The sequence below is a fragment of the Conger conger genome, chromosome 9, assembly GCF_963514075.1.
Source record: "Conger conger chromosome 9, fConCon1.1, whole genome shotgun sequence".
Classification (NCBI taxonomy): Eukaryota; Metazoa; Chordata; class Actinopteri; order Anguilliformes; family Congridae; genus Conger; species Conger conger.
This window is the reverse complement of record NC_083768.1, coordinates 52,693,464-52,719,963: the sequence shown is the minus strand read 5'-3', so window position 1 is coordinate 52,719,963 and position 26,500 is coordinate 52,693,464. Positions and strand designations below refer to the sequence as shown.

The following is a 26,500-nucleotide window of genomic DNA, read 5'->3' as shown; positions in this document are numbered from 1 at the left end:
TTTTGGCTTGAATGTAGGCTGATTTTCAAATCAAAATAGATATCATTAGAGAATACTATTCACTTACTGTAAGATGGGTTATTGTTTGTGCAATTTGACACAGTTTTTGCGCAGCATGCTAGTATAGTATCGGAAAATGTGTATTTTCGCAACAGTGAAGCTCTTAAGCTCTTTAATCCCAGAAATCAATGCTTTCAAGGTTTTCTATTTTGGGCTGCTGTCCTTTCTGCTAAGTGACTGATGGAAGGTAAGTGGTGCGCTTTGCTTGTTCTGAAGACGTGGATGCGGGGGCGAGAACTGGACCCCCCCCCCCCCCGGGGCCGTCTGAGCCGGCGGCTGACTCAGCTTCTCCACCCGCGCTGGCGTATCACGCCTCCTGACAACGCTTTCCATCAGCTGCTGAGAGACCGGCAGCACGCAAAGGACAACGGCTGTTAGCCATCCACGCCGGGGGCTGGCCTGCCCCTAAAAGGCTGTCTTAGGGCCAGTTTGTAATGCAGCGACGCTCTGTCGCTGCAACCAATGAGGTGAAATGGACGTTGCTGGTCACTGCGATATTTGGTTTATATGACAGGCTTTATACCTGGAGTACGTTTATACTTTTTGGTGAGGACAATGACCACTGACTACGTCAGGCTACCTGAACATTCTGTGATTTCAGTCGAGCAACACACTATCTCTGGCATATTAATCGCCCCTGAGACTTTAAGCCCCTGTTTCTCAAATCATGGTCCTCAAGGCCTGAGAACTACTGATTTTCTTCCTTTTGCCTGGGGGTCTCAATCTGTCTTGCCAATGGGTAGTACAAATTGTTTGGTAAATTACCTGGGAGGAGAGAAATCCAGGGCCAGATTTAGATTTGAGGGCCAGATTTGAGTATCCGTGGTCTAAGCGGTCGCACCTGAGGATGTGGGGCTCCTGGCCCAAGCTTCTCCATGTTCACAAGGATCAGGCATCAGGGATGGGTTTGGGTTCCTTGGAGACCAGAATTAAATATTTTGGTCCACCCAGTGAGGCTCTAGGTTATATCCCTGTGAGAGAGAATTCTCAGAGGTCCAGACCATGGCAATTAACATGCATTGACTGGTTGTAAAACGGTGTGTTTGCATGTTTGTGTATGTGTGTGGGAGGGAGCTAACTTGTGGCACGGGATCCTCATTCTCTCGATGATAGCGAATTCCTCTCCTTCCATTTGTAATGGTCCATCTGCTCCTGGCCCAACAGCATGATGGAGGCTCTGCTTCATTAAGCACCCTTCTCAGGCCCAATTAAAAAATAAAACGTCCACAAGCAAATTCAATATATAATTTATGAGTTGGTTTTAAATTGTATTGCGCTATCTGTGTGTTCAGGTATAGAATCGCAAAACGCACTTTTGAGCCCCTCGCCTGAAGCTTTGTTCCTCTCATTAAGCATTTGATGTGCTAGGTCCAATAGCTTATTTGCATAATTAGGATAAGAAAATATTAAGTCTGAGGGGAAGTGGGTGCGAGAGGGGAACCAATTAAACGAGGCGGTTAAATGAAGTTTGTTCCGCTGCAGCAGGCTGCGTCAGATCCACGTCTACCTTTACATTGCTAAAGTAGAGCCACTTTGCCCTGTTTGTTTTTATTAATCTCGGCCAGATCAATCAATGTTGTTTTCAAAAGCAAAGCAACCCCCCACTTCAACCGGTCAGTTTAATATCGCTATCAATTTTCATCATCTGCCTGCCTGTTTAACGTTCCATTCTTTTAGCTCGGGCTGCCAAAGAAAGAATTTCCACATAATGCATCTCCAGAACAATTGCCCCCTATGGCCTCTCCCAGTCTGCAAATATTTTGATTGCGAACGCGGCTTGCGAATCTGCTCAAAACTATGCCTCAGACCGTAACCAATTATTATTTGGCTTTCTAGCTCAGTTGCCTTTTGTCTTTTGTGGACCAACTGTACACTCTTGGTTTCATGTGAGGCATGTTTGCTTTAACCCAGCTGAAAGGTTTTAATGATTGATTTTTCTACATTACCGCGTGTACCGGAGCCACGGTCGGCTGACATGAAAGACCGTCGGAGGGTTAACATGCTTAATGAATCGTTTAAAAAGGTTTATGAATGTCTGTCAAAACACCTACATTATAACTCTGCAAACTTGGCAGTGGCACAAGTGGTAAAGTTTGTTATCACCAGGTGTGGCAAAAAATTGGCAAAACATATTTTTGCTACTTTATGAAGTCCTTGAGCTTGAATCATCTATGGGAGTGGTGTAGACAGGGTTTTATTACAGTTCTGTCTTATTCACATTCACTGTGCTATGCTTTCCATCTCTGACCGCTCCATCATAAGTACTACATTGTTTCATACAGGGAACTCTTACCATGGACAAGGGCTTGAGTCTGTAATTAATTCATGGTAAAAGCATTGAGGCTGTCTTGGCTGTCAATCATGAAAATGGCTGCAAGGTGTTATTTCCGAAAGCATCTTAACGGCACTCTTTAGAGAGTCTGAGTTTTAGCAACAATGGAGGTTCAGCCTTGCAGATTTGTGAATGTTTTTCATCACTAGCTAAGAGAACAGTCTTATCTGAAGCAATAAATAGGAATATCAGATCCCATTTTTAATTCGGGTTTTTATTGTTCAGTAATTGGCGGCACGGATGGTGCAGTGGGTAGCACTGCCGCCTCACAGCAAGGAGGTCCTGGGTTCGAATCCCCGTCGGCCGGGGCCTCTCTGTGTGGAGTTTGCATGTTCTCCCCGTGTCTGCGTGGGTTTCCTCCGGGTACTCCAGTTTCCTCCCACAGTCCAAAGACATGCAGGTTAGGCTGATTGGAGAGTCTAAATTGCCCGTAGGCATGAGTGTGTGAGTGAATGGTGCGTGTGCCCTGCGATGGACTGGCGACCTGTCCAGGGTGTATTCCTGCCTTTCGCCCAATGTATGCTGGGATAGGCTCCAGCCCCCCTGCGACCCTGATCAGGATAAGCGGGTTCAGATAATGGATGGATGGATTGTTCAGTAATTAAGTGGTCAGTTTAGCAGAGTATGAACAATGCTGTCTTAAATTTTCTGTAATACATTATTTATGAATATGTAGTTCATGTTTGTTGTGTTGACTTCACCATCGCAAAAATGCCATTGTATAAATGCTGTAATGTTTCTGAACTGTACAGTAAATAAGGTTCTGTTTCGTATTAATATACCTATATAATGGGCTATATTGGAATTGTCAGCACTAATTTTGTCTTCAGAAAAATGAAATGTGAAAATCATCTGCCTGAACAGTGAATGGATGTGACAGTAACTGTCATTTTCAAACTTCAATAAGTATAAACTGACAATACAAAGTAAAATGAGACATTAAACATATCATTCAACTTTGACATCTAAAGAAATTATAATGAAAATGTCTGTGCTTTTTTATGTAACCTTGGTTAGTTTGTGGACTGAGTAGAGGAAATAAAGAGAACTGGTGGCTATACGAGAACATAGAGGGTTAAACCTTTGCTTGGAAGAGTTTATCTCAGTGCATTATCATCTACCGCAATCTGGTCCTTAGCAAATGTCACTGCTCTACGCATACTGAGTGGTCTCTCCCCACCAAGCCTTCCTATGCCCCAACCCATGGCTAAACATAATATTTTCTTGGTCAATCCCATATAGTTAGAAAGCACTTACTCTCAAGAAAGCAGGTTTAAGCAGGTATCAGTGGAGCTATCATGCAGATTCTTCCGGGTCTTTCTGAGAAGAGAAATACCTGGCTTCTGGTCAACTGTTGTAATTTAGCCTAACAATTGATCCAATTATGTAGATAAGGGCTGGATCGGAATTAAAACCTGAGACATCTGCAGAAGTGCAGCACCAGGTCTGGCGACCCTTGCGTTAAAATAATTCAATCTCAGTTTCATTTTTTGTCCTGCCCCTAGTCTAATAATTGCTTTGTGTGTCTAACTGCATAAGCAGTCTCAAATAAGAATAGTTAGCAAGCTGTCCCTTACAGCATCTCGCTTTAATTGAAATTTTGTTTTGGATTGGTGATGTTTTTTCTTTCTTTTCTAAATCAATACATGGAGGGTAAAGTAATGTGCGAGCATGCTAACCTGTGACAAAAGGTTTTAGCCTGTGGGAACAGCAGCTTGTTGTTAAGCTATGGTGTAGCTTACATGTTATGTTATGTTATGTTATGTTATGCCTTGTTTAGAGGCCTCACTGAATGGAAGACAGTGTATCTCCTCTTGCTACACATCAATATTTCCCTTCCAGCACAGAATGTGCACAATGGAGGAAAACACTTGTTGGCGGATCTTCAGACTGATCCTTGCATGATGCATTTGATCTGCAAAGAATTATTGGCTATTGTTTTTGTCTTCTCTGACTCTGTACTAGCTTATGCTAAAGCACCAGGATTTTGGATCAAAATAACATGATGTTTGTTAAACCAGTTTTCAAAGTTCAGTCCGTGTAAGATTAAGTAATACAAGTTTTTGCCTCTCACTGTTCTGTCCATTTTAGCAATCCAGTAGCTTAAATCTCCTACAGGAAGAAAGTTGTAATTATTTATTATCTATAAGGGATTTGCGGGGATTTGTTGTTAATGGCTCATTGATTTAGGCTTGAAGAAGATTGTGTACCCGGATGTTCACTGCCAACCTTTATATCAGTATACTGCTACTGCTGAACTGGGCATAACGCTAGCAACCTTGGCGAACATTGGGGTGGTTTTTGTCTTGCAAAAAAAAATTCTGGACCTTTCAGTACTGATGGGCCAACAAGGACCAATGCCAGAACCTTTAGCCATTGCTAGCTCAATAATCTGTCTGTCTATGGGTCTGGAGGGTGGGTGAAGAAGCAACTATAAGTCACAGCCAATAACTTTTTTTTTTTTTTTTTTTCAGTTTTTGATGCCCTCTAGTTCTAAATACACAATGCCCAAGTGCATATTTGAATTTATGTTGATAAATCTAGTAAAAACTAAAAACTGCAAATGTTAAAAATTTTTATTTGCTTGTGCAAGGGCCCATTAATTATTATTATTATTATTATTATTGTGGAATATTGCTTATTGCATGAATATTGTGCATGTTGTGTCATACATTGATACAGTGGTGTATTAAATCTCACAGTTAATACAGAAGTAAATAGCATCTCATGCACTTATCCAGCACATGGCAGAGCTCTGTCATTGAAGATTCCGTGGTAAGTGGCAGCAAATTTCAAGTGGAACAATTAAATAATTACAGTTTTGAATAGTGTTTAGGCTGTAGATTGATGAGGCATCCTAAAAGAAATAGCAGGGGTAAACTACTGAAGGTACTCAAATTGACTCAAATTGACTCAAATTGACTCGAATTGACTCAGAGGCATCGCTCTGCTTAACCCGCCACGCGCTTTAGATTCACGCTGCATGCAACAGTATAGCATTCGCACTAACACAGGGCTAACGGGGCCGGAAGCCATCAGTCGGAAATAGAGGAAAGAGGCTTGGCTGTTCCCCAGCGTTAGCGATGTAAGCCAGGAGCAGGGTAGCTCCGGCGGCCAGGCTTGGCGCACACAGCCGGAAACTTTGCAAAACACTCCTTGTCTCCTGGCAGACTTCCATCGAGTACCTTGAGACAGTAGAGCTAGCACTTTTTTCCTGATGATTTGAAGAAAAGGTACCATAAAGGAACTTGTATGAATTCTTGTGTAAAGAACTTTGTTCGTATTCACCTTCACGGACCCCCCTCTTTATCTAAGGAAGGCATAACAAATCAGCCGACATGTCTTTTCAGACTTGGACCGGCTCCCAGCTGTTTTGTATGCTGTACCATCCATTGATGGGTGTCTGTTCCAAAAGTGGAATATTTTATAGAGCTGATGGTTCCTCTCTGAGCTAGTATATTTAATCACTCAAGGCAGGGGTATTTTTATATCCATTACCAGTGCTACACCACTTAAGCGGGGGACAATTACACCACGGTGCTGTTCGCCTGCTCGTCGGAGGAGGAGTTCAGTGGAAACAGGTTTCCGAGGACCCTGGCACAACGGGGGTTCACTGCATTGTTAGACTCAGAATTCCTCCACTCGGAATCCTCGCTCTCTACCCATGTAAAAACCGGGACAGGAGGCCGTGGCTCGACCAGGAGTCACACCACTGCTCGTGTTATTTAAAGCTCCAACCTCAGGTCCCGGTACTTTCTGCCCTTGACAACAGATCTTGAATCAGCTCTCTCACCCCCAAGTTCTGACCCCATGTGGTGAAAAACCTTGATTCTGATCCAGGATCAGTTGCGATGGGCAGGCTGTTCCTGCACCTGTTTTGCATGCCGTCTCTCTCTCTGTCTCTCTCTCTCACTCGTTCAGCAGTCTGAAGCGTCTTCTTTGTATGCACTCTTTTATTTATTGGTTTTGTGGATGTCACTGCCAGTGGCAGTTGAATTCATGCTCTTATTCCATAAAGGTAAAGGTTGCTGTAGTGAGTAGCGTTTTATACACGCCCTGTCCCCGTCCCCCCAATTTCATATTATGGAGCTCACTGAGACCTGGACCCACCCAAACATCTGTAGGAGCAGCTTAAGAGGGGGCCAGACATCAAGTGACAACAGATCATCTAAGTGCTGGGTTGAAATAGAAAATAAGGTGTTGCAAAAGCTGATGGAATCGATGCCAAGGGTGATCATCAAGGTGAAAGGCAGACACAATTTTTGACCTTCAATAAATAACTATTTGTCTTATATTATTACAATAATGATGTATTCTTGAATAAGAAGTATAAACAGGGTATGTTAATTGTATTGGCCCTTGATAACTAATGAACACAATTAGTTCTTGGTGATGTCCTCAGGCTTTTGGTCCTCACAGTACTGTATATATACACATGCGTAGCTGCATATTTTGTTCTCTGTGGGACGCAATACTTGTTATCTTGGAAATCTGCTATTTTGTGTGTAAATTGATTGATCGGCATGCAAAGTAATGAGTTCCTTTAGACATCGATGAAACTGAGTTTCATCTTAATAACATCTTGTTATTTTGATTCATCACGTGTTGTGTCCACCCATCAGACATGCTCAGCAATACAAATCTATTTTTATAAGTTAATAAGGCTACAAGATTCTTCTTGTGGAGGGTCCCTTTTCAGATTCCTCCTGGCTACTGCATTTCCACTGCATTCTATTCTAATGGTGGAGCTAGCATCGATTTCAGCAGGATCTTTTGAAGGAAGCTTGCTTAGTTAAGCAAATGATTTTGTTCTTTTTTCTTCTCTCTCAGTCATACTCCTGAGGACCGGCTGTCCACTTTAATCTTCTCCTGGGTCTGTTCCGAAGACGCGTTGGTGTACTTATACCAATCTGTAATGTGACAACACATACGTTTAGGCTCTTCTTAATAAGAAAAATATGATGAATGATTATTGACAGCATCAATCTATATTTACTGGCCCAAGATGAGAGGCTCTCCAGGGAAATCAATGTCCATTTGCTTGTTTTTGTTTGTGCCATCAAGAAGATCTCTCTTCCATCATTTCCCCAACATGGGTATCTCTTTTAATGTTTTTGCTCCTGAGCATTATGAGGAAGCATTGATTCGCTTATTGTTCTGCTTGAAGATATGCTAAACAAGGTTCTTTCATTACACTCTTAGCAACTCTTTGTTGCATTTGTTTATTAAATTGCATCCAAGGTATGTAAATGGGAATGTCAAGCTTAATTTATATGGTGATTTGTATTTCACAAAATGCTGCTTATTTTTTAAATAGATTTCTGTTTCCAACTACAGAGCATTTAATTGCGAAAAAGAAAGCATTTCTGCCTTTTGCGTAGGTGTTGAAAGTTTGGCCTGTTTGGAGACCATGCTTAATTTAGCGCATCTATTTTTCAAAGATCCAGACTGCTTCAGAAACTGACATTAGACATAAACATTAGAACTTCATTAAAATAAAATGTACTATAGTTCTTAAATACACTTTTTTTCAGACCCACAAGGCCGGCCTTTTCAACCACGTTTATTTTCCCAGTGACATTCTGTGTGATGTCCTTATGTACCTGCTTAATTCTATAGCTGTTTCATATCTTGTTATGTTTTCTCTATAGGTACTTCATTCTATCAATCTATAATTCTATAGGTTCTCCATTCTGGAGAAGTTACTTCATTCTACATCAGCTTCATTCTGTAGGTGCATCATCTCCTGGGGCCTTCATTGTGCTTCTGAGAAGGGAATCATTCAGCAGAGCGCTCTTACTCAGCACACAGAAGCTATCCTCACATTCAATCGTGCTCTCAATGGCACTGGTCCCACTGGCCCATCTTAACTGCGGTGGGAAATCCATAAAGAGTCTGCAGCTTCAGCCCAGTGACCTCTCTGCACACTAAAATTAAACACTTGTCCTCCTCACTTCCTCGACCTTCTCACAAACCTGTCAGCCCTGCTAGCCACAGCCGAGACAGACAGCTGCTGGGTGCCCAATGAGAACAGGGCCATGGATCACATCTGGGATATGACTCAGTTTGTCTGTGAGCCTTTCGGTCCTCAAAGAGTGAGTGTGTGAGTGTGTGAGTAAATGCATGCTTTTTCTCAAGTCTCCCAAACTTCAAGTGCTAATCCATACCCTGATCCCAGTCTAATACTGCCCTCCCATTTCCAGCTAATGTCCTCCCCAGTGCATGTTCAGAGTAGCACACTGTGTCCATCATCTGCTTAACTCTTTTTTGTCACTTGTCCATTTTCCCATTATTCCTGACATGTATATGTTTGGGCTTCACCTTTACCGTGACAACCTGCATTTAAGAACTCTTAATGTACTTGCCGTTGGTGTGGATCAGTGGATTGAAATTCTCCCTTGGTGGCCAAGGACCCTGTAATTAACTCTCATTTCACTTTCTCATGGTCACCACAGACGCTCCCATATAATCTTTTACCAAGTCCATGCATGTTGATGGACAGAAAAGCCCGGAAAGTTCAGCTGAAAGTTAGTACTTCACCTTATGTGGCAACAATAAAGCAACACTTTTAAGTGTTGTATTGCTAAGTCTTAAGAATATGTCTGCTGGGTCGCTCAATTGGAAAAAGCTGTGGTCTTTGATCTCATCTGACCTGTGCCGGTGCTGACTGTGGCTACCAGACCCATCAGCACACGTGTGATTGGCTCTCCTCCAGCCCCGCTTGCACTTGGGAAGCCTATGGCTGCGGTGTGAAATGAATCAGCTGGCTGACACCATGGGCCAGATTTACTAAGCCTTCTGTGATGATGTTCAGGTGCATATATGACACGTGTTGTATGTATCAAACTGGTGCAAAGTGCTAGAACCGCAATATGCGTGTGATCTAGGCAAGTCATCCCAACATGCCCTTCCGTCCTTAATGCAGATGCACTTAAGGGTGGATTGAGTGGAGATATTATAAGTGTGGCTGATTATGTATCCGGTTGAACAATTAACAAGGATAAAATTGTGCATGATATTTCTCAGCCTCTAAAGAGTAAACCGAGGCGCAAGACAGAGACACAGATCTAGGTTTCGGAGATGCACTGAAATAATCTTTGCAACAAGAATCACACTATTTCAACTCCCAGAGCAAGAAATCATCAAGCAGATTATTAATAGTAAATTTTAATTAATTAATAATTAATTAATAATGCAGCCAAGCAATAATTAAGGCTGGGTGTTTGTCACAGAAAATATTTACAAACAAATGTATTAAATTTACCAATATCGCATGTAAAGCACTGTGAAGTGACTGAAATAACTGCCGCTAGTAAAAAAAAAAAAAATAGGCTAAATGCAATGATATACAACTTTTGTCCATCATGGGAAGAGTGTGTTTACTTTCATTAGTTATCCTCCGAAACTATTGTGGAAAAGAAACAGGAATCAAAGACTGCCAAAAAATTGTTGTCACTCTCCCTAACTGGCAGCAGGGTGATATAGTTTGAGCATGCTTGTACATAGTTTGTGAATTGGGCATTGGGCGGGATTGGAGATGCCAAATTGTTAAAAATAGGGGTATGGCAGCCTTCTGAATTGTATTATAAAGCTTTGCACCCACTGAAGTCCACTTATACACAATGCATAATGCACTATTAGTGAAGCCATGGTAGGATTACAGATGACGTACAGAGCACTATCAGCATGGCATAACTAAAGCCATACCAAATGCTTTCATCAAATATCACAATGGATGGATTAGTTGAAGTCTAATGATTGTTTTTGTTTTTTTTATTCATTATGAATTGTCACTCTTGACAGGTGTGATTCCTATTTTCAGGAATATTGTTTTCCCTGGAATTAAAAAAGGTCTATACTGCACATTCATGCATATTTATGATCAATTATCACGTATGGGTTCAGGCATATGTGTCATATTGCAGTTTCTTTCGTGACAATCCAGTGACTCACTCTTGATTTGCATTTTATTTATTTATTTTTTTTAGTTTTTTTTTGCTGATATCAAAAACAAACAGAATGACAAATCTGTGATGGCTCGCAGAGGAGGATGAGTAACAGGGAGAGGAGTGAATTAAAGCTTCATAAAGCCATCGCACGTTTTCCCCGCGCACTTGGGAAGAATGACTACCGTGCCCGTCGAGCGCCGATGAAGATGGATTTCCCCCGTCGCCGTGTCAGTACTGGAAAATGACGAATGGCCGTTTTTCACCTGTTGGATTTGCTGCATGAAGTCATTTCCAAATGCAACAGGCACTGGAATGAGAAATCACCTCAGCAGGCTAGCAGGATGGGTCTCTGCACGATTCCCAGAGAACTCCCCAGGTAAAGCAGTTTCGTGGGCTGTTTGGAGACTGTTATAAAATTTCAAAAGGAACAGTTTTTCCTCCAAGTATTGATTTTGGATGATTTAAGCAGGGCCTCAAATCTGTTGCAACTGCAACAAAGAAGGTGAAATGGCTAACACACTGTTAGCCAGCTTCATGAAAAAAGTACCTTCATAGCAGAATTGTACATCGATATTTTAAAATGCTTCTTGTTTGAATATCGTAATTGAGTATCGTGCTTTTACTGACAGGGCATACCCAGCTGTCCAGAAGTGGATTTCTTCCCACTCACCTGCTGGATTCTTGGGTATTCCAACTCGGTCTTGCCTAAAATGTCCCGTTTTTCTGTAAAGCGTTGTTGTGTCCATGTTGGTGACAAGTACAATTATTTTGAACTGAATACCTGTACAGGTCCTAAAATAGCCACATTGGCCTTAGACTACTCCATACTTGCATACATGAACTTTAGCCTGAAGCTACTGAGCTCATGTAAACATTCACTCACCGTTTACTCACAGCTGTTCATAGTCACACAGTAATCCCCAACCTTGAGCTCTTTTTATGGATATTCACCGAGCCGGCCCTCTGTGAACAGGAGTGTGTAGGTGTGCTGCTACTGCTTTTCAGCGGAGTGGGAGGGTGATGTTCGGTGTTTACATAGTGCACGGCTTGCATAATTACTACACTACAACGCCCGTTATCGACTGATGACCCTGCGCTTACACAATGAAATATTCTGCCACTCAAGCTGGGCTTCATTCATTCTTCTCCTCCTTTTGTGTTTTACCCCTCTTGCATCTCCTTCTCCTTTTTCTGGACGCTGAACACACTGTGCAGTTGTGTGTCACTAAATAATTACTTAAAAACAATAAACCGTAACATACTAAAGCTTTCACTTGAGAGGTATGATACAGGGCCGTGATACCCAAAGTTTACCAGCTCTATTTACAGACACCGAACATGAACAGCATTAAGTTGTAGAAGCACTGAACCTGCCACTAAGATTTCACGCAGGTTGAGGGAACGGTGAGAGCAGGCTTACCGAGAGTGGGCATGACACGTCCGTGGGGTATCTGTGTGAGTCACCGCTCGAGCTGCAGAATTTCAAATACAAGCCTAAACCTCAAGAAATGCCAGCGATGTCACACTTGCAGCAGTTCGGCCTGGATAGGAGAAAAGCAGCGATGCAGTTGCACAGAGAAAACCTGAGCCTGGTGATACAGCACTATTCAGTGTTATACCGTGTGCTACAAGTCCTCAAAACTGGCTAACAGAAAAGGAAATATTGCTGTGTATGCAACAGTATTCCTCCCAGGTTTATTTTTAGTCTTCTCAGTTGTTTGGATGAGTGAGATGGTGCTGGTGAATGTAAATGCAGGGTGTGCTGCATACACAATTCAACGCCTGGGTTAGGGCTGGGGGATATAGCCATCGTATTATAAAAAAATTTTTTGTGAGTGCAGTAACAACTATCTCCAGCATGCGGTGTTAGATTCCTTAATCATACCTGATGCGGTAGCACACCTCCAAATGAAATGCTTCCGGGGGGAAAAAAATGTCACTCACATCTTTTCAATGTTGATATGGCAGCAACAGGACCATGTTGTTTTCATTTGGTTGATAAAAACATGGATAAAGAGCAAAACATAAACTGTCGTGTCTAGGAAACGACAGAGTCCAAATCTTCAATTTGTCGAAAAACATCTTCGCGAGGGAAAAGACGACACCAGGCAGCAAGATCTTCAGGAAAATCAGACTTTATTAGCACACGTGCATAAAGCCGGATCAGCTCTCCAGAACTGAACCCCGACTGGCATTTGTACACCCATTTTATACACCGTTACTCCACCTACAACTCCTCCTCAAACCTCATTCTGGCAAATCACCCACACTTTTCTTATCGTAACTCCTCCCAACGCTCCTCCCACAACGTCATTGTGGCAAATTGCCAACGGTCCTTATTCTCTGCCAACTCTGTACATAGTTCAGGGCATTCTGCCAACTACGTGTCCTCACTTCACCCCGCACCTGCTCTTGGCAAACTACCAGACCTCATAAAGTTCTGGATGCCCTCCCTCTAACACGTCATCCATACACGTCACTCTGTATCTTTCGCTTTTATAAGACAAACTAAGCAGCAGTAATCATTGAAAATATACAGACAAACTAAACATTTCATTAATATTCACTTCTAATATACTTTTCTAATATACAGACATACTAAACATTTGATTAATTATTCTCTTCTAAGGGAATAAATGTACGTAGCATTCTTTGCTCTCATTTCAACAGTTTTCACTGTGGTTTCTTGCGTTTTCATAAGCTCAGCTATAATTCATGTTCAAGGTCTGGCATAAAACATTGAGAGTCCCGGAGAAATCAGCTGTACAGTCATATCTTGCTCTGCCCGTGTCCTTGACAGTTTGGTCTACACAGTTCAAGACGGGCCCCCCCCCCTGCCAGCTGGCTGGGCTCACTGTGTAATCCTAGCACAATTTAGCAGTTAATCAGTTTGAAACTATACAGGGTACATATCATACTTTAATACAGATATATTGATAAACTTTTAGCACACGTCGTCGAGAGTTTTGGAGGAACCAGCCTGCTCACTAAGGCGGAGTCTGATTTTGACTTGTGATTGGTTATCATGCTTTTAGGAGGGAGATCTTTCGTTCTGTGAATTTTCCCCTACAAAACAATGTGTTTTTCAAAACTAATAGGTAAGTTAACCAGCATTGAATAGAGTTATGGTCTCCCCTGAAGCATTTGACTGAAGTTTGGAGATGTGTTACCATATCAACTATGATTAAAGATGAAAAGAAGGCACGAAACCTACCGCCTAACCTATATTATTGCGCTAAAAAAACTATTCGATGTACCACGATAGCTATATCACGCAGCCGTCGTCTGGATACCGTTTCACCAGCGTGGATAGCGGCAGGCTCCTCACGCTGTAGAGCTTGGTTGGGAAAGGACAGTTCCCTTATAACCCATTAGTTGGAATAGGTGTTGTTGTGAACTCTGCATTGGCACGCTGAGCGCGCGACAAAGCCCAGCGCGGATGTGACTGTTTGCCGCTGCCTGACATTTTGACTGCGGGTTTTGGAGGGGTATCCTCACAGCCCCGCACGTGATCTCGGTTCAGGTCTGCAATCGATCATCCTGGTACGGGCTTGTCACAACGCTATCCCAGCATGCTCAGTGGGAAGTGAATAATAATGGCACAGGGCGAGAGCCAGTGAAAACTCAGCCCAGTTCAGGGCTTTGGAAAATAATTGTGGTACTTTTATTCACCTCTGCCCTTTACCCAACCACTGAGACGGAGGATACACTCCCAACAGCATAGACCTCCCAGCTCTTTTAACCTGTGGATATAGCTCTGGTGTCAGTCTTTTTCAATTAAGTGTGTCGTGCATGCGTGTGTATGAAAAAGCGAGAGAGAGAAAGAGAAAGACCCACAAATAAGGCCTATATGTTCTGTAAATACATTGGTTTGTTACAGTACAACTATCTTTTCTGTGACAGACCACATCACACAAATAGTACTCTGGGCTGCAATACAGTAAAAGAGTGAAATACCACATTCTAGTAGCATTATCTGAACAGCAAGGCCTAAAACGTGATCCAGTTTTAGGGCATGCCAATGCTCATCCCTCATCATATACCTTTTCTCCTTTGACAAAGAGAGCTTCACTATGAGGCCCACCTGTGGAAACATGAGCCGTAAAATCAAGTGAGCGCAGGAAAGGGGGTAACATGTCGGCCATTTTAGGCCACCCCTCAGCTCTCCGTGGCCAATCCCTGTGACACCTCTTGTTCTTAACACCCACTTTAATTTCTTCCTCCAGTTCTGTTTGTGGTGCAGTGTGAATGTTTTCATGTTTGGTTATCACCTTCTGGTTCAAGTTTAGAACTAAACAAAAATGTTTTTTTTTCTGGACAGTGCCCAGTACCAAGTGCTGGTCGTCTCTGACTTGCAAGAACCAAATGATGTTCACATATTTGTATCTGGATAGATGGAACTTGGTTTTTTGTCTTGGTACTTGTACACTCAGAAGAAGAATATACAGTGGTTAACACTGCACTCATCACAGATTGCTCCTCCCATTTTGGGATATTTGTGACGCCTGACCCACCCATTACATTATTACATTATTGGCATTTGGCAGACGCTCTTATCCAGAGCGACGTACAGTTGATTAGACTAAGCAAGAGACAATCCTCCCCCGGAGCAATGCAGGGTTAAGGGCCTTGCTCAAGGGCCCAACGGCTGTGCGGATCTTATTGTGGCTACACCGGGATTAGAACCACTGACCTTGCGTGTCACAGTCATTTACCTTAACCACTACGCTACAGGCTGTCCATCTCGATAACGATCCCTTGGAATGGAATTTTGCTTATTGTTTAGCGAGCTGATTGGAAAAACAGCTACTAATTAGGACACTAACACATGAGTCCAATTAGCATCAGACTGAACAACCAATCCTCTTTCATGTCACCTTAGAGAATGTGGAAACAACATGTTTTAGTACATAAACCTCCGCAATGCCTTCATTGCATAACTGCATGGGAAAACCATTGTCCCAATCTGCTTATATTTGCCAAATCATCGCTGGCGATATCGCACATTTTCAATCAATTTGATTCAAAAGCAAATAATTCATCTTTCATATGGAAAGCAGTAATATTCCTCCTTGCCCACAAAAGATGGGGTCAATCTATCCAATCCTGGAATTGATTAGATTCTGTAAATTTAGACTGGGAAATGGAGTTAAGATAGAGTTTGTATGTATGGAGCTTGAGTCAGCATTGGTCATTTGGATTGCGGTTAGCTTTGAATTGGAAAGATAATTGGATTCCTCAGACTACAGTAAAGATGTCCAGCTATAAATTCCCACTAAGTGAAGCCATCAATTTCCATCGACCCTCCACTCAGGACGATAGCTCCAGAAACGAGGGCCAACAGTAACAGCTTTGGAAACAATTGGTAAAATCTAAGAAGAAGAATTCAATATTCATTTAGGAAGCAGGAAGGTTATTGCCATTGCTCAACAGCGATCAACTCAAGCATAATTAGAAACTAGCATGCAACTCCGCTGGGAGAAACCAGCCTGGAGGGTTGATGTATTTGACACACTCTTCCAGTTTTCCTGAAAGAACAGTTCGCACCTCACTGATCACCTCCTAATTAAACCTCCGCCAACTCCCATAAATGTCTTCGGCACAGCGATGAAGGAAAAAAACAACAACTCCCACCAAAAGTCTTTTTTTTTTTTTTTTTTTCAGTATTTTATCATTTGTATATATCTCACATACTGTAGATTTGAGAGTTGTTTGAACAGAAAGACAAGGTACAGTCTGCTGAAATTGCTGCTCACCTAACACCAAATTGCTGCTTCTCTGTCGCAGATCTGTGTTTATAATTGTTAGCACAGATTGAATATCAGAAGATCTTTGAGTGAGAAAATGAGCAGCTGCTCAAACACACTTGACTATTGGTTGAATTTCAGTGAATAGCCATGTATACAGTACAAGATTGGATTCTTAAGAATGTCATTGATATTTTTCATTTTCGGGCCCTTTGGAGATTTTAATATATTCAACATTGGAGGGCAAAATTAATACTGTGCTTTGATGGTATTGCAGTATTTTGTCTACAGTCCTTATATAAAGTGATATCCATCATATTTTTAGGACCCAGCATCTCTCAGTCCAATCAAAGTCAAGACAATGCATGAACTCACCCAAGTCAACAAACACAAAAGTTTATTGATTGTCACACGTTTGCAGTACAACAACCTGCAGCGTACTGGTCATATGGTCTGAATTAAATACCTTCGGCCTTGACACGCATGTCCATCTTATGTATGTGGTCCTATCTCATTCTTACAGGATGACATAGTTTTGTTTATCAACATTACGTACTATGCACCCCGAACAATCCAGAACCCATCAATATTAAACGTCAACCAGTTTACTCCTGTGGAAATGTTTACCTTTTTCCAGAAAGTTCAAAAAGGCTACATCAGAATTAAAAAAGCTTCTATTTTAGTTGTAATTAACTGAACAAATATAAGTATCAAACTCAAAATGACACTGTTTACATAATCCAGCAGAGCTGTAATAAATGAATGCACCAAATCTGTCATGAAAGAGACTGATTGACAGAGGTGCATTAAAATACTGGATGGGTGAGGGATCTTTTCAGAGCGTTTAGAGATGGGGTTTTCTCAGCACAGTGGGGAGGATTGTGGAACTGAAAGACACCGTGGCCCCGCAATCATCTTTGGTGCAATCACCATCAGCAATTCAATCAAAACTCAAAGACCAAAGAATAAGAAAGCTGTCCAAAACTGTGGGGGGAGGGACACAGTGTACTTCAGTGACTTTGAATTCCTTCAGTAGTGGATAGAAAACCGTCTGTCTTATTTACAGTAAGTCATCTGATGTTCTTCTTTTTGACGAGGGATGGGTTCGGTGCATGCCATTGTTTCAGTTCCTTCCTGGAATGCGCTTGGTGGAAGCTTGTGAATATGTCTTTTTAATGAATTTTTTTATTCAAGAATTTTCTACACCATTTGGCTCACAATATAATAGCACTGCATTGCATTCATAGCACACATACACATTTTGGAAGCTTTAGTCTGTAGGTTTTTTATTGAATTAGTATGCAATATAAAGTATGAACTAACACAATGAAGTTAATCAAGTAAGTAATTACTGAAATTGTAATTTGAGTTTAATATCAAGTAGATTTATATTGTAATGACTTCCTCCAAGAGAGAAACCGTCATATGGCCTATGATCTGGACTGAATTATTTTTTTATTGCTAACTGTACCCAGAGGCCCTGAAGCAGACCTAACTGACCATAGTGTTTCTTTGGGAGGATACCAGCAGCAGGGTTATGACCTGACTGTTGCTTAGTCCACAGCTTCTCTGTAAAAATTCACCCGGCACTGCCATGTTTCAGCGTCTGGTTTTGAGGAGCCTATTTCAGCACAACAGTAGAATACATGAAAGAATACACCAGTAGAATGCAACAAAGCAGCTCACATCGAAGACCTAGCAGTGCAATCCTGCGAACATCAATTAGTGTACGTTGGTGAGTTCAGGAGCATTTCCCCAGAGCTGTTCAGTAGAAGATGCGCCTGATCCTTTTTTGTAATCCTCTAATTGTAATTTCATGGGGGAGGTCAGAGGTCAAGGAAGTGGGCAGCTAGGGAAAGAGTGGTTGCAGAGTGGCAGAACATTCCGGAAGAAGCAAGTGCTGGTGTGCACCCTCCTAAATGCACAGCGAGCTTTGCGGTGAAAGCACCGGCTTAGAGCTACCTCCGGGCTTTTGTGGGAGAGTAGAAGAACAATGTATTAATTCATTCATTTATAAAAAGATGGTCACAGCATCAAATACCCTTTATAGACACTGCCCTCCAATTCTGTTTACACTCGTTTTTGCTGATTAGTCATTAATTCCCTCCGTAGTCACTCAGCCAAATTTAGTATTTCCTGTGATCACCTTGAAATATCACCCATTCCGTAAACTTTAACAGATTGTACCCAATGTTATCTAAAAAAAAGTAGTGCCAACAACCACTGTCACAATAATCTTTTTTGGACCTCCAAATTATTTGGATATATTGGACTTATTTGGATATTGTCCTCTTATCAGTTTTAATATTATTTCAAAATATTTGTACATTGAGTTTGCTGTAAACAAAAATTTGCCAGCTGGTTTTAGCTGGATGATGCTAAATTTAAAGATGACATTCTGTTGGGTAACTATTTACCAGAACATAAAACTATAAAAATCTCTCTAAATCCCTGAACGTGATCAACTGTTCCTTCATTCATTTTGCAAATAACTCGGATTTGTGTTCAGTCTCTCTTTTTATAACAGCACAAAGTCTCTTAAAAGTCAGTTGTTCGGGAAAAAAGACAAAAATAACTCGGGTGGTTGTTATGGTGATAATTATAAAAGGAGCAGATGGGCTGAAGGTATCAGATGTCGTGGTGTATTTTTAGACGCAAATGGCGGCATGCTTGAAACCCTTGCAGCAACTACTCAAACTGGCATCAGTGCCCGCATTGAGCTCGCACAACAAGGGCCCACTTTCCATTCCACAAGTGTTCCCTGGCTCCACTGCCCGGCAGCCAATCTGTGCGTTTCCTCCAGCCTGGAGCAGCCTGGAGCGGCCTGGAGCAGCCTGGCTCTCGTTCTTCAGGAGCCCGTTCCTCTTCTGCCACTTTGCTCCTCGAAGCCACCTGCGAACAGTCCTCCACCGCTTCTGACAGAGTCAGCCCTCACCTGGCTGGGGAATTAGTAATGAACCGGAATGTTCTGAACACAAGCTTCCCCGCTGTGACCTGTGCCCATACGTGATGTTAACAAACGGACGAGAAATTACTTTAGGTTTCTTGGCCCCAGTAGCCCCTCACACAATTGGCTTGGTTTTCCATTTATAGCTTCCCAGTAAATCCGGCCAGGTTTTCTTACATATGTTGTGTGGGGCATTTGCCAGGATAATGTGTCATTCAGACACACGCACACGCATACACACACACACACACACACACACACACACACACACATAATATGTGAGTCTATCATTCAGGCCAGAGAAATTGCTTGAATTATTACCTTAACCTCTGAAGGTGTAGGTGATGTACTACAGAACATGACAGAGAGCTGAATTACAGCAGGATACATTTACACAAAGTGTCTTGCATAGAGGCAGTAATGATCATTGTGGCGCTGATAGAAGTCTATTTGTTCCGCAGACAGCCATTAAGGGCAGAGGTCTAATCCATAGAGCTTCTGTGGTATTTTCTGCTTTTAGATTATGCCATTTGGCATCCACACATCCCCATTATGATTAGAGATCGTACAAGAGATCTGGTCGGGACATTGGCATGGGCTGCTGATTGTAGAGTGCTAAATTCTTTGTTGTTTTTTTAGTTATTTATTTATTGTGATGCCAGTGCCAGGCGAAGGTTGGTTGCTGTGGTGATGCTACGGCTCCACGCTTGCACACTGGGCCTGCAGCAGCTGCGGCACTCAGATTAAACAGTGTGTATGGGAGCGCAACAATGGCAGCCTGTGTGTATGACACGAGGGCAATATGGTGCATTTCATTAGGTTTCACTCACAATTATTTGGAGTATTTCTGCAGTAAATCTAATTCTTTGCCAAAATCATTTCTTTCCGTCTACAATACATGGGCGCATTGATTTTTTTTTTTTCATTTTTCACCCTTCAGTCAAGCAACACTGAGTCCTTCAAGATTTTGCTTTTTGCAACTTGCATTCCCGCAAAAACATCCATTTACTGTATTTTGAGGAATACAGATGAAGATCTGTTGAAAAATAGATACCTTAAAAATATTGCTAAACATACTCTGGTCAACGGGTGAAAGGACAGAAAACTCAGGTGTATAAAGGTGTATAAATTATTCTTAAAAGCAATGCACAAGTCAATCATGTCTTCAGATACAACACCTCTCAGCTCATTCTCCCCTCTTTCTGTTTTTGCGAGCTATGAGTTATCAAAAAATCTTTTTAATATATCCCATTAATTCTGGCTCATTGGGTTTCTATCACGAGGCTCCCTTAGAGCTATGTTTACCCAGCTCCAGGAAGACCGCTGTAAATCACACCTGCTTAATGGAGGTCTGAACAGGAGGGCAGAGGCAACCGCTGGCCTCTAAATGTTCTAAAATTAGCGCTCTAACCAGCAAGAGAGGGGCCATTATAGCATTGTCATCAAGAGTCATCGGTTGGCCGTAGAAAAATACCAGCATTTATCATGTCCGGGTTGCTAAAACACTCTGTCCGAATGCATTATGGAAGTAAAAGGTGTACAGTAAGCCATTTGTGAAACTGGCCAATCGGAGGCTCTTTTTTGTCACTTTCCGTGAAATAAGGGACAAATCACAGCGATTTGTCTATGTGGTCTAATGTGTCATTTGCACTTGAATTACGTCATTTACAGGCTGGTGAGAGGGTCACTGATGTCCGTGGCTCCAGGATCAAATAACACAGCAAAATTGCAGTTGGGCTCATTTTAAAAATGATGCACCCATTTAAAGGTTTTTTATATCATCTGTTGTCCAGTTCTCACAGTGAAATTGGTCATTTACCACGTGTGGCTACCAAAGGCTGTGAATTTCCTGGTTGATGTTTTAGAATCTCTCTCCCTGCGCTCTTCTCGTTCTTCCATTTGCTCATTTTCTAAATTCTAATTTTAAAATGTGCAATTACAGAGGAGCTTTAACACTTCCTTTTGGTTTGCCACTGTTTGTCTTTAATTTCCATGTGATGTAAAAAAATAAATACATGAATAAATAAAAAGTTTATTTCTTTTCACTACTATGGAAGAGGAGTAATTTCTTTTTTTTAAAGTAAATATTGCCACTTAATAAGATGCATTAGGAGCGGTTTGATTGGCTGTGAACGTTTGCGGCAAGCTGAAGTGCGCCTCCCTCAGGTTCAGCAGCAAGTCTTTGTCAGCCAAAATACAACGGCTGAGGTGTGAACAAGCCTGTTTGAAGGGTAAATACAATGACATCATTGGAGAGTGACGCATTTTTTTTTCTGTACTCTAGCACTTTGAGTTTGACAATGAGGTTCAAGTGCAGACTGTCGGCTTTAATTTCATGGTATTTTCATCCATATCGGATGAACCGTTTAGAAATTACAGAACCTAATTGTGTATTCTTTCAAACTCAAAGTGCGAGAGTACAGAACCAAAATAACAAAAATGTGTCACTGTCCAATGAATTATGGTGCTCACTGTATGTGCTCTAGCATTAACTAAGTGAACCAACTGCAAGGAACACCCTCACAGTTGAGAGAGAAGTGTTGAGCCCATTCATGCCAGGATTACAAGAAGAAGAGGAAGGTATACTTTATTGTACCCCATGGGGTAATTTGTCCTCTGCAGTTGACCCATCCTAGTGAATTGGAGCTGTGGACAGCCGCCATACAGTCCACAGGGACCAATATGGGGTTAAGGGCCTTGCACAAGGGCCCCCACAGCTGTCCACGTCTTACTGTGGCTATACCAACCTTCTGGGTCCCAGTCATGTACCTTGCGCCACTACGCTACAGGCTGACCCCTTGCCCCCTTACGCTGTAATTCAGAGGTTGCAGGCTTGATTACTAGGTACTTATGCCCTTGAGCAAGGCGCTTAACCTGACATATCCAGCTTCATAAATCAACCGTCGGTTAAAGAAATGCCATTTGTGCTAGTCGCTCTGGATGAGAGCGCTTGCTAAGTGCATGAATGTAAATGCGTAAATGTTCATGCATCACCTCCCCGGCCACGAAGAAGGGATGGCAGGGAACAGGGTAATGACGGAGGGAGAGTATGTCATACATGGATACATGTGGATGAATTGTTTTATCTCTCCTTTAAGGCAGGCGTGCAGTCCGAGCGGTAATGGAAAATGGAACACGGCCCGTAGCCGTGCTCCGGTTCTTCTTCAGTCTTCTTTGCACAGCAGACCTGTGGCCTTCCCTGTGTTCTGTCAGCAGATTCAAAGCGATGGTTTTATTGCGCTTCTCTTTTAGCTCACGGACCATAAGAGATGCCCCCTCTAGGTTGATAGCGGCAGGAGAGAATGCACAAATATGATTTGGCTCCTTTTTATTAAAACGTTTCATCTTGAAACGCAAACTTTGTCAGGTCCGCTTTTCAAAGCAATCCCTTTTCCTGTGCTATCGGGTGTGTTAACGCCGAAAAGCAGAGTACCGTGCTTTTGGTTTTTTTCTTTTGTGCACCCAGCAAGAAGCTGAAATCATTTAAGTGCAATGATAATCAGTGATCAGAAGAGTCAGTCTTCAGGCAGCGGAAGGGAAAAACATGCACTCCTGTTCTAAACAAATAGGCGTTTCCCAAGGTAACAATACAAAAGGAAATAGCTAGTGACTGCAAGTGAAGCCTCCGTAATCCCACAATGACTCTCTGGAAGCACGCGTTGTGACCCGCCGCACCAGACGGGCTGTGTCCGCTGCCCTCAGGCAGTCCGGTTCTCCGCTCAGACCGACTCCCGTCAGCGTTAACCGAAGCAACAGGCGGCAGGAAGATGGCCGCTCTCCTGGAAAGCGAGCTCTACCTGAGCTGAGGGGCGTCGTGGCAGCGTGAGCGACGCATTTAGCCACACTGAACTGCCGCTAATTCAGCGCGGTTGGAAATGTCAGACCCGCGCGGCTCTGCAGGAGCCCAGTGGCAGGGCGACGAGGGGAGGCGAGGGGACTCACGTTCCAACGGTCTCATCCGTCCCCACTTGACGGAAATTAGTCATGCGTGAGATTGATAGGATGCACTTAGAATTTCTCTCGTCCCCCCGAGCTCCCAAGCTCTCTGTTAATGTCAATAAAAATATATTTTCGGCAGACAAATCATTGATCCCTTGCACAAAACAGCATGGTGGGATTTGAAGTGTGGTTTCATTTTCAGGAGTGGGAACGATATGGGGGTTGGTGGGGCTGGCGGAGGGTGGTGCGATTGGTGAATGTGTAATTTTCATTTTGGAGCACCAGTTAAACAGCTGCTCAGATCTGTCACTGTTTTCTGAAGATTTCTCAACACGAAGCCCAAGTAGCTCTCATCCTGCCTTTAGCAAGCTCCAACGAGCCAAAGGTAATGTCGTTGTGCTGCTGTCTTTTGCATGGCATGCCACATCATTTAGCATCATAACCTGAGACAGTTTTCTCCTTTCTTCTTACAAAATTCTTGTGGATTCTCCTTTGGGGAGCAGGATTGTAGGAAAATCAGATGCATCCCACGCACATTCTTTGTGAAAATGCCTGAGGTATCTGAACTCTTTCTCCTCTCTGTCCTTGCAGACGTGGTGGTGAACGGGAAGCCGTGTGACTGCGACATCATCGCAGACTGCAAGGTGGGAGACATGGTGCCTCTGGAGGTCAAGCTGACGAATCGCAGCAAGAACGCCGTGGGCCCTTTTGCTCTTACCATAATCCCCTTCCAGGACTACCAGAATGGGGTTCACAATTACGACCTGCAAGACGCAGTGACCTTCATCGGTTCCAACACCTTCTACATTGAAACGGTGAGTTGAATGAGCAACTCTTTATTGAAGAAAAAAGCTCTGGGCATTATCAACATGTGTGTTTGTTCCTCTTTTTAACATCCCATTTAAAGGTCTTTCATCTAGGACAAGATACATCAATGCAGACACATGCATTGATGTATCTTTCAAGTTGGAAGGGAAGGTCAGCAGAATATTGGTGTCGTTTCCCCAAACGCTTCCTGGTTACATCGTATTTGTCTTGTTTTCAGGTCAACCCCACGGAAAACTCTATCTGTGTCGGCGCTCTCCTTTTCCTCTACACCGGAGATTTCTACCTGAACATCAAGTTCCAGGATGATAACTCCAGCCGCGAGCTGCCCTTGGCTTGGTTTTGTTTGCCGAGTGTCCACATTAAGGCTCAAGACCCTGCCCTTGAAATGGCTGCCTAAAAGCCTCCCTGTGTTTTCTAGGGACCACTCCCCCGCCCCGGGAAACCTGCTTTGATTTTAATATGAGGGGAGCTCTAAGCAGGTGACTTGGATCCTCTCTTTAATGACTTGTGCATCAGGAATTTGTACATTAATAGATTCTGTAACCTGCCATGTTTATGTGTACAGCACAATGTTGCAGACCATTTAGTGGCACGCAACAAGATATTTTGGGTCACTTGAGCTCTTTAAAGATAATTCAGTCCCAGGACAAAGGTGATCTGAGAATGTGGTTCTGCTACACAATGAGGGGTTTGGGTCAAACATCATCCGGGGTTAAAATGATATATTTTACATTTGCACTGTATTCTTGTCAAAAATATGTCTGTGATATTTCTGTCTGAAAATAAGTCTTATTACACAGCAGTTATCCCTGTTCACTGTCGTGTCCCTAAAGGGACATATGGGCTAATTACAGAGAGAGAAAGCTGAACTCAACAAAATGGTCTCTTTGATATTACGTTGTGAGTCTTCTCTGAATACTTAGGATTTTTCTTGGGAAGTTTTGTCAAAGAAAAGCTCCCCACCTACCCACCCCAATTTTATTTAATTTTCTTGAGATTGTGCTGCTTTTATGCAAATAGTCTTATAGGCATGTGCACCCACATGCAGTAACCTTACAGCAGATAGCATCAAGATTCTGCACACTGCACACTAGATTGCATTTTCATTGGTTTCCCTCCAATAACGGTCAGTGCCCTCTGATACCTGTACAGAGGCACAGTAGTGTATGAATCGTACAAAATATGAACTGTTATTGAAGATATATGAAATTCACTTTCAGTGTACAGCAATTGGCAGATATTGGTAATCGAACTGTGTTGCATTTGCTTGCATGCTCGTGAGTAGCTTGTTTCAAGATGAGGCAGGCACATTTATACTACTGAGGTTTTGCATTTATTTGATCCCATTCAAAATTTGATATCAGTAATATATAGTCCTTTGTGTATGCTAAGTCATGTAAATAATAAATGTTGAATTGGTGAACTATTACCAGAAGTGTATTTCAGTGTCTGACCGCTTTTGTCCCTGGGAAATCTAATTTTCGAGGTGTGTATACTCTTTCATGTGAAAAATCTCTTTAGAATATGAAGCATCACTTCGCCTCTGCCCTGTTTTTCTGAGATACTGATGGTATCGCTGTATATTTAATGTAGGGACAGTACTGTTATAGCATTCAGATTGCTGAACCGTTTTCCTTTTTTTGCATTTCAAATTGCAAAGCATTTGATGTTTTATTTTTAATAAATCTGAAAGCAATTATTAAGACAAAGCTCTCAGGACAAACGGGCATCAGCCGATAATGGAATCTTAATGATAGTGTATCACAGTAAGTCAACAACAGAAAAACAAGCTATGTGTATATTCATTACTATTAAGATTATTTATGCTGCTTTCCAAATCCTTTCTTGTTTTTCATTTATGTTATCCTATTCATAATTTCTTATCCATTGGCAATATTTATCGGATTTATTATCAGGTAAATTGTAGCTTTGGTCCTTTGTGTTTCATAACAGAAGCATGGTAGATGCAGACAGTTATAGTGAACTTCTATCTTATTCCTGTATGTACATTTAATAAAGTATATTTGCACTTGCAGCATTTAAAAAAAACATTTGCATTTGTAATTTTCTTGAGTATTTCCAGTAGTGAATATTGCATTACAATTAATTTCAATCTCTTAGCACATTCTCTTTATTTAGAAGTGAAAAACACCAGTTATATTTGTACCTATATGTAGTATTTTGAAAATACATTGGGTTTGTTTGTTGAGGAACTCTTTTGGTAAACAAAATTGTATGTACACAGAATAGCCCTCTACCTCCTTGCTTCAACCAATGAGAAGTAAACATACTTGCACAAAATGGCTTCCATTCATCACATGGTTGGGTGCTTCATGTTAGTGGGGTTTGAGGTGAGCTCCCTCCCCTTTCACCATAAAGCAGTGCTGTTTTAGCTAGGCTTAAGGACCCATTTTAACCACATTTTACTTTTTTAAAGAGTTCATTCATCATAGGAAAACAATGTATTCTTTCCATTTCCAAATTTAACAATGGGAAGTAGAAAATTTGGAGCTGTGTAGAAAACAACACCAACTCTGCTGATGTTGATGACACCGAAACAAATCAGCAGTAGGATTGCAGGGCAGTGCATGCATGAGTAAATACTAGTCAGTTAAGAGTAATAGAAGCATCGCCTTTCGTACCTCAAAGTGTGGGCTATGTAGCTATCTTGGTTAGCATCAGCAAGTTATTCATATCT

The 26,500-nt window shown here is 42.1% G+C and overlaps 1 protein-coding gene across 2 annotated transcripts in view; it reads left to right on the top strand.

The window, feature by feature from the left end:
• The window catches only part of trappc9 (trafficking protein particle complex subunit 9), a 324,830-nt gene extending 299,588 nt beyond the window's left edge, over nucleotides 1–25,242 (top strand). For both annotated transcript variants that reach the window (XM_061255361.1, XM_061255360.1), the window contains 2 exons: nucleotides 23,566–23,789; nucleotides 24,020–25,242. In XM_061255361.1, coding sequence (XP_061111345.1) covers nucleotides 23,566–23,789; nucleotides 24,020–24,199 — 404 coding nt within the window. In that variant the 3' untranslated portion in view covers nucleotides 24,200–25,242. The remainder of the gene's footprint in view (nucleotides 1–23,565; nucleotides 23,790–24,019) is intronic.
• The last annotated feature ends 1,258 nt before the right edge of the window (nucleotides 25,243–26,500 follow it).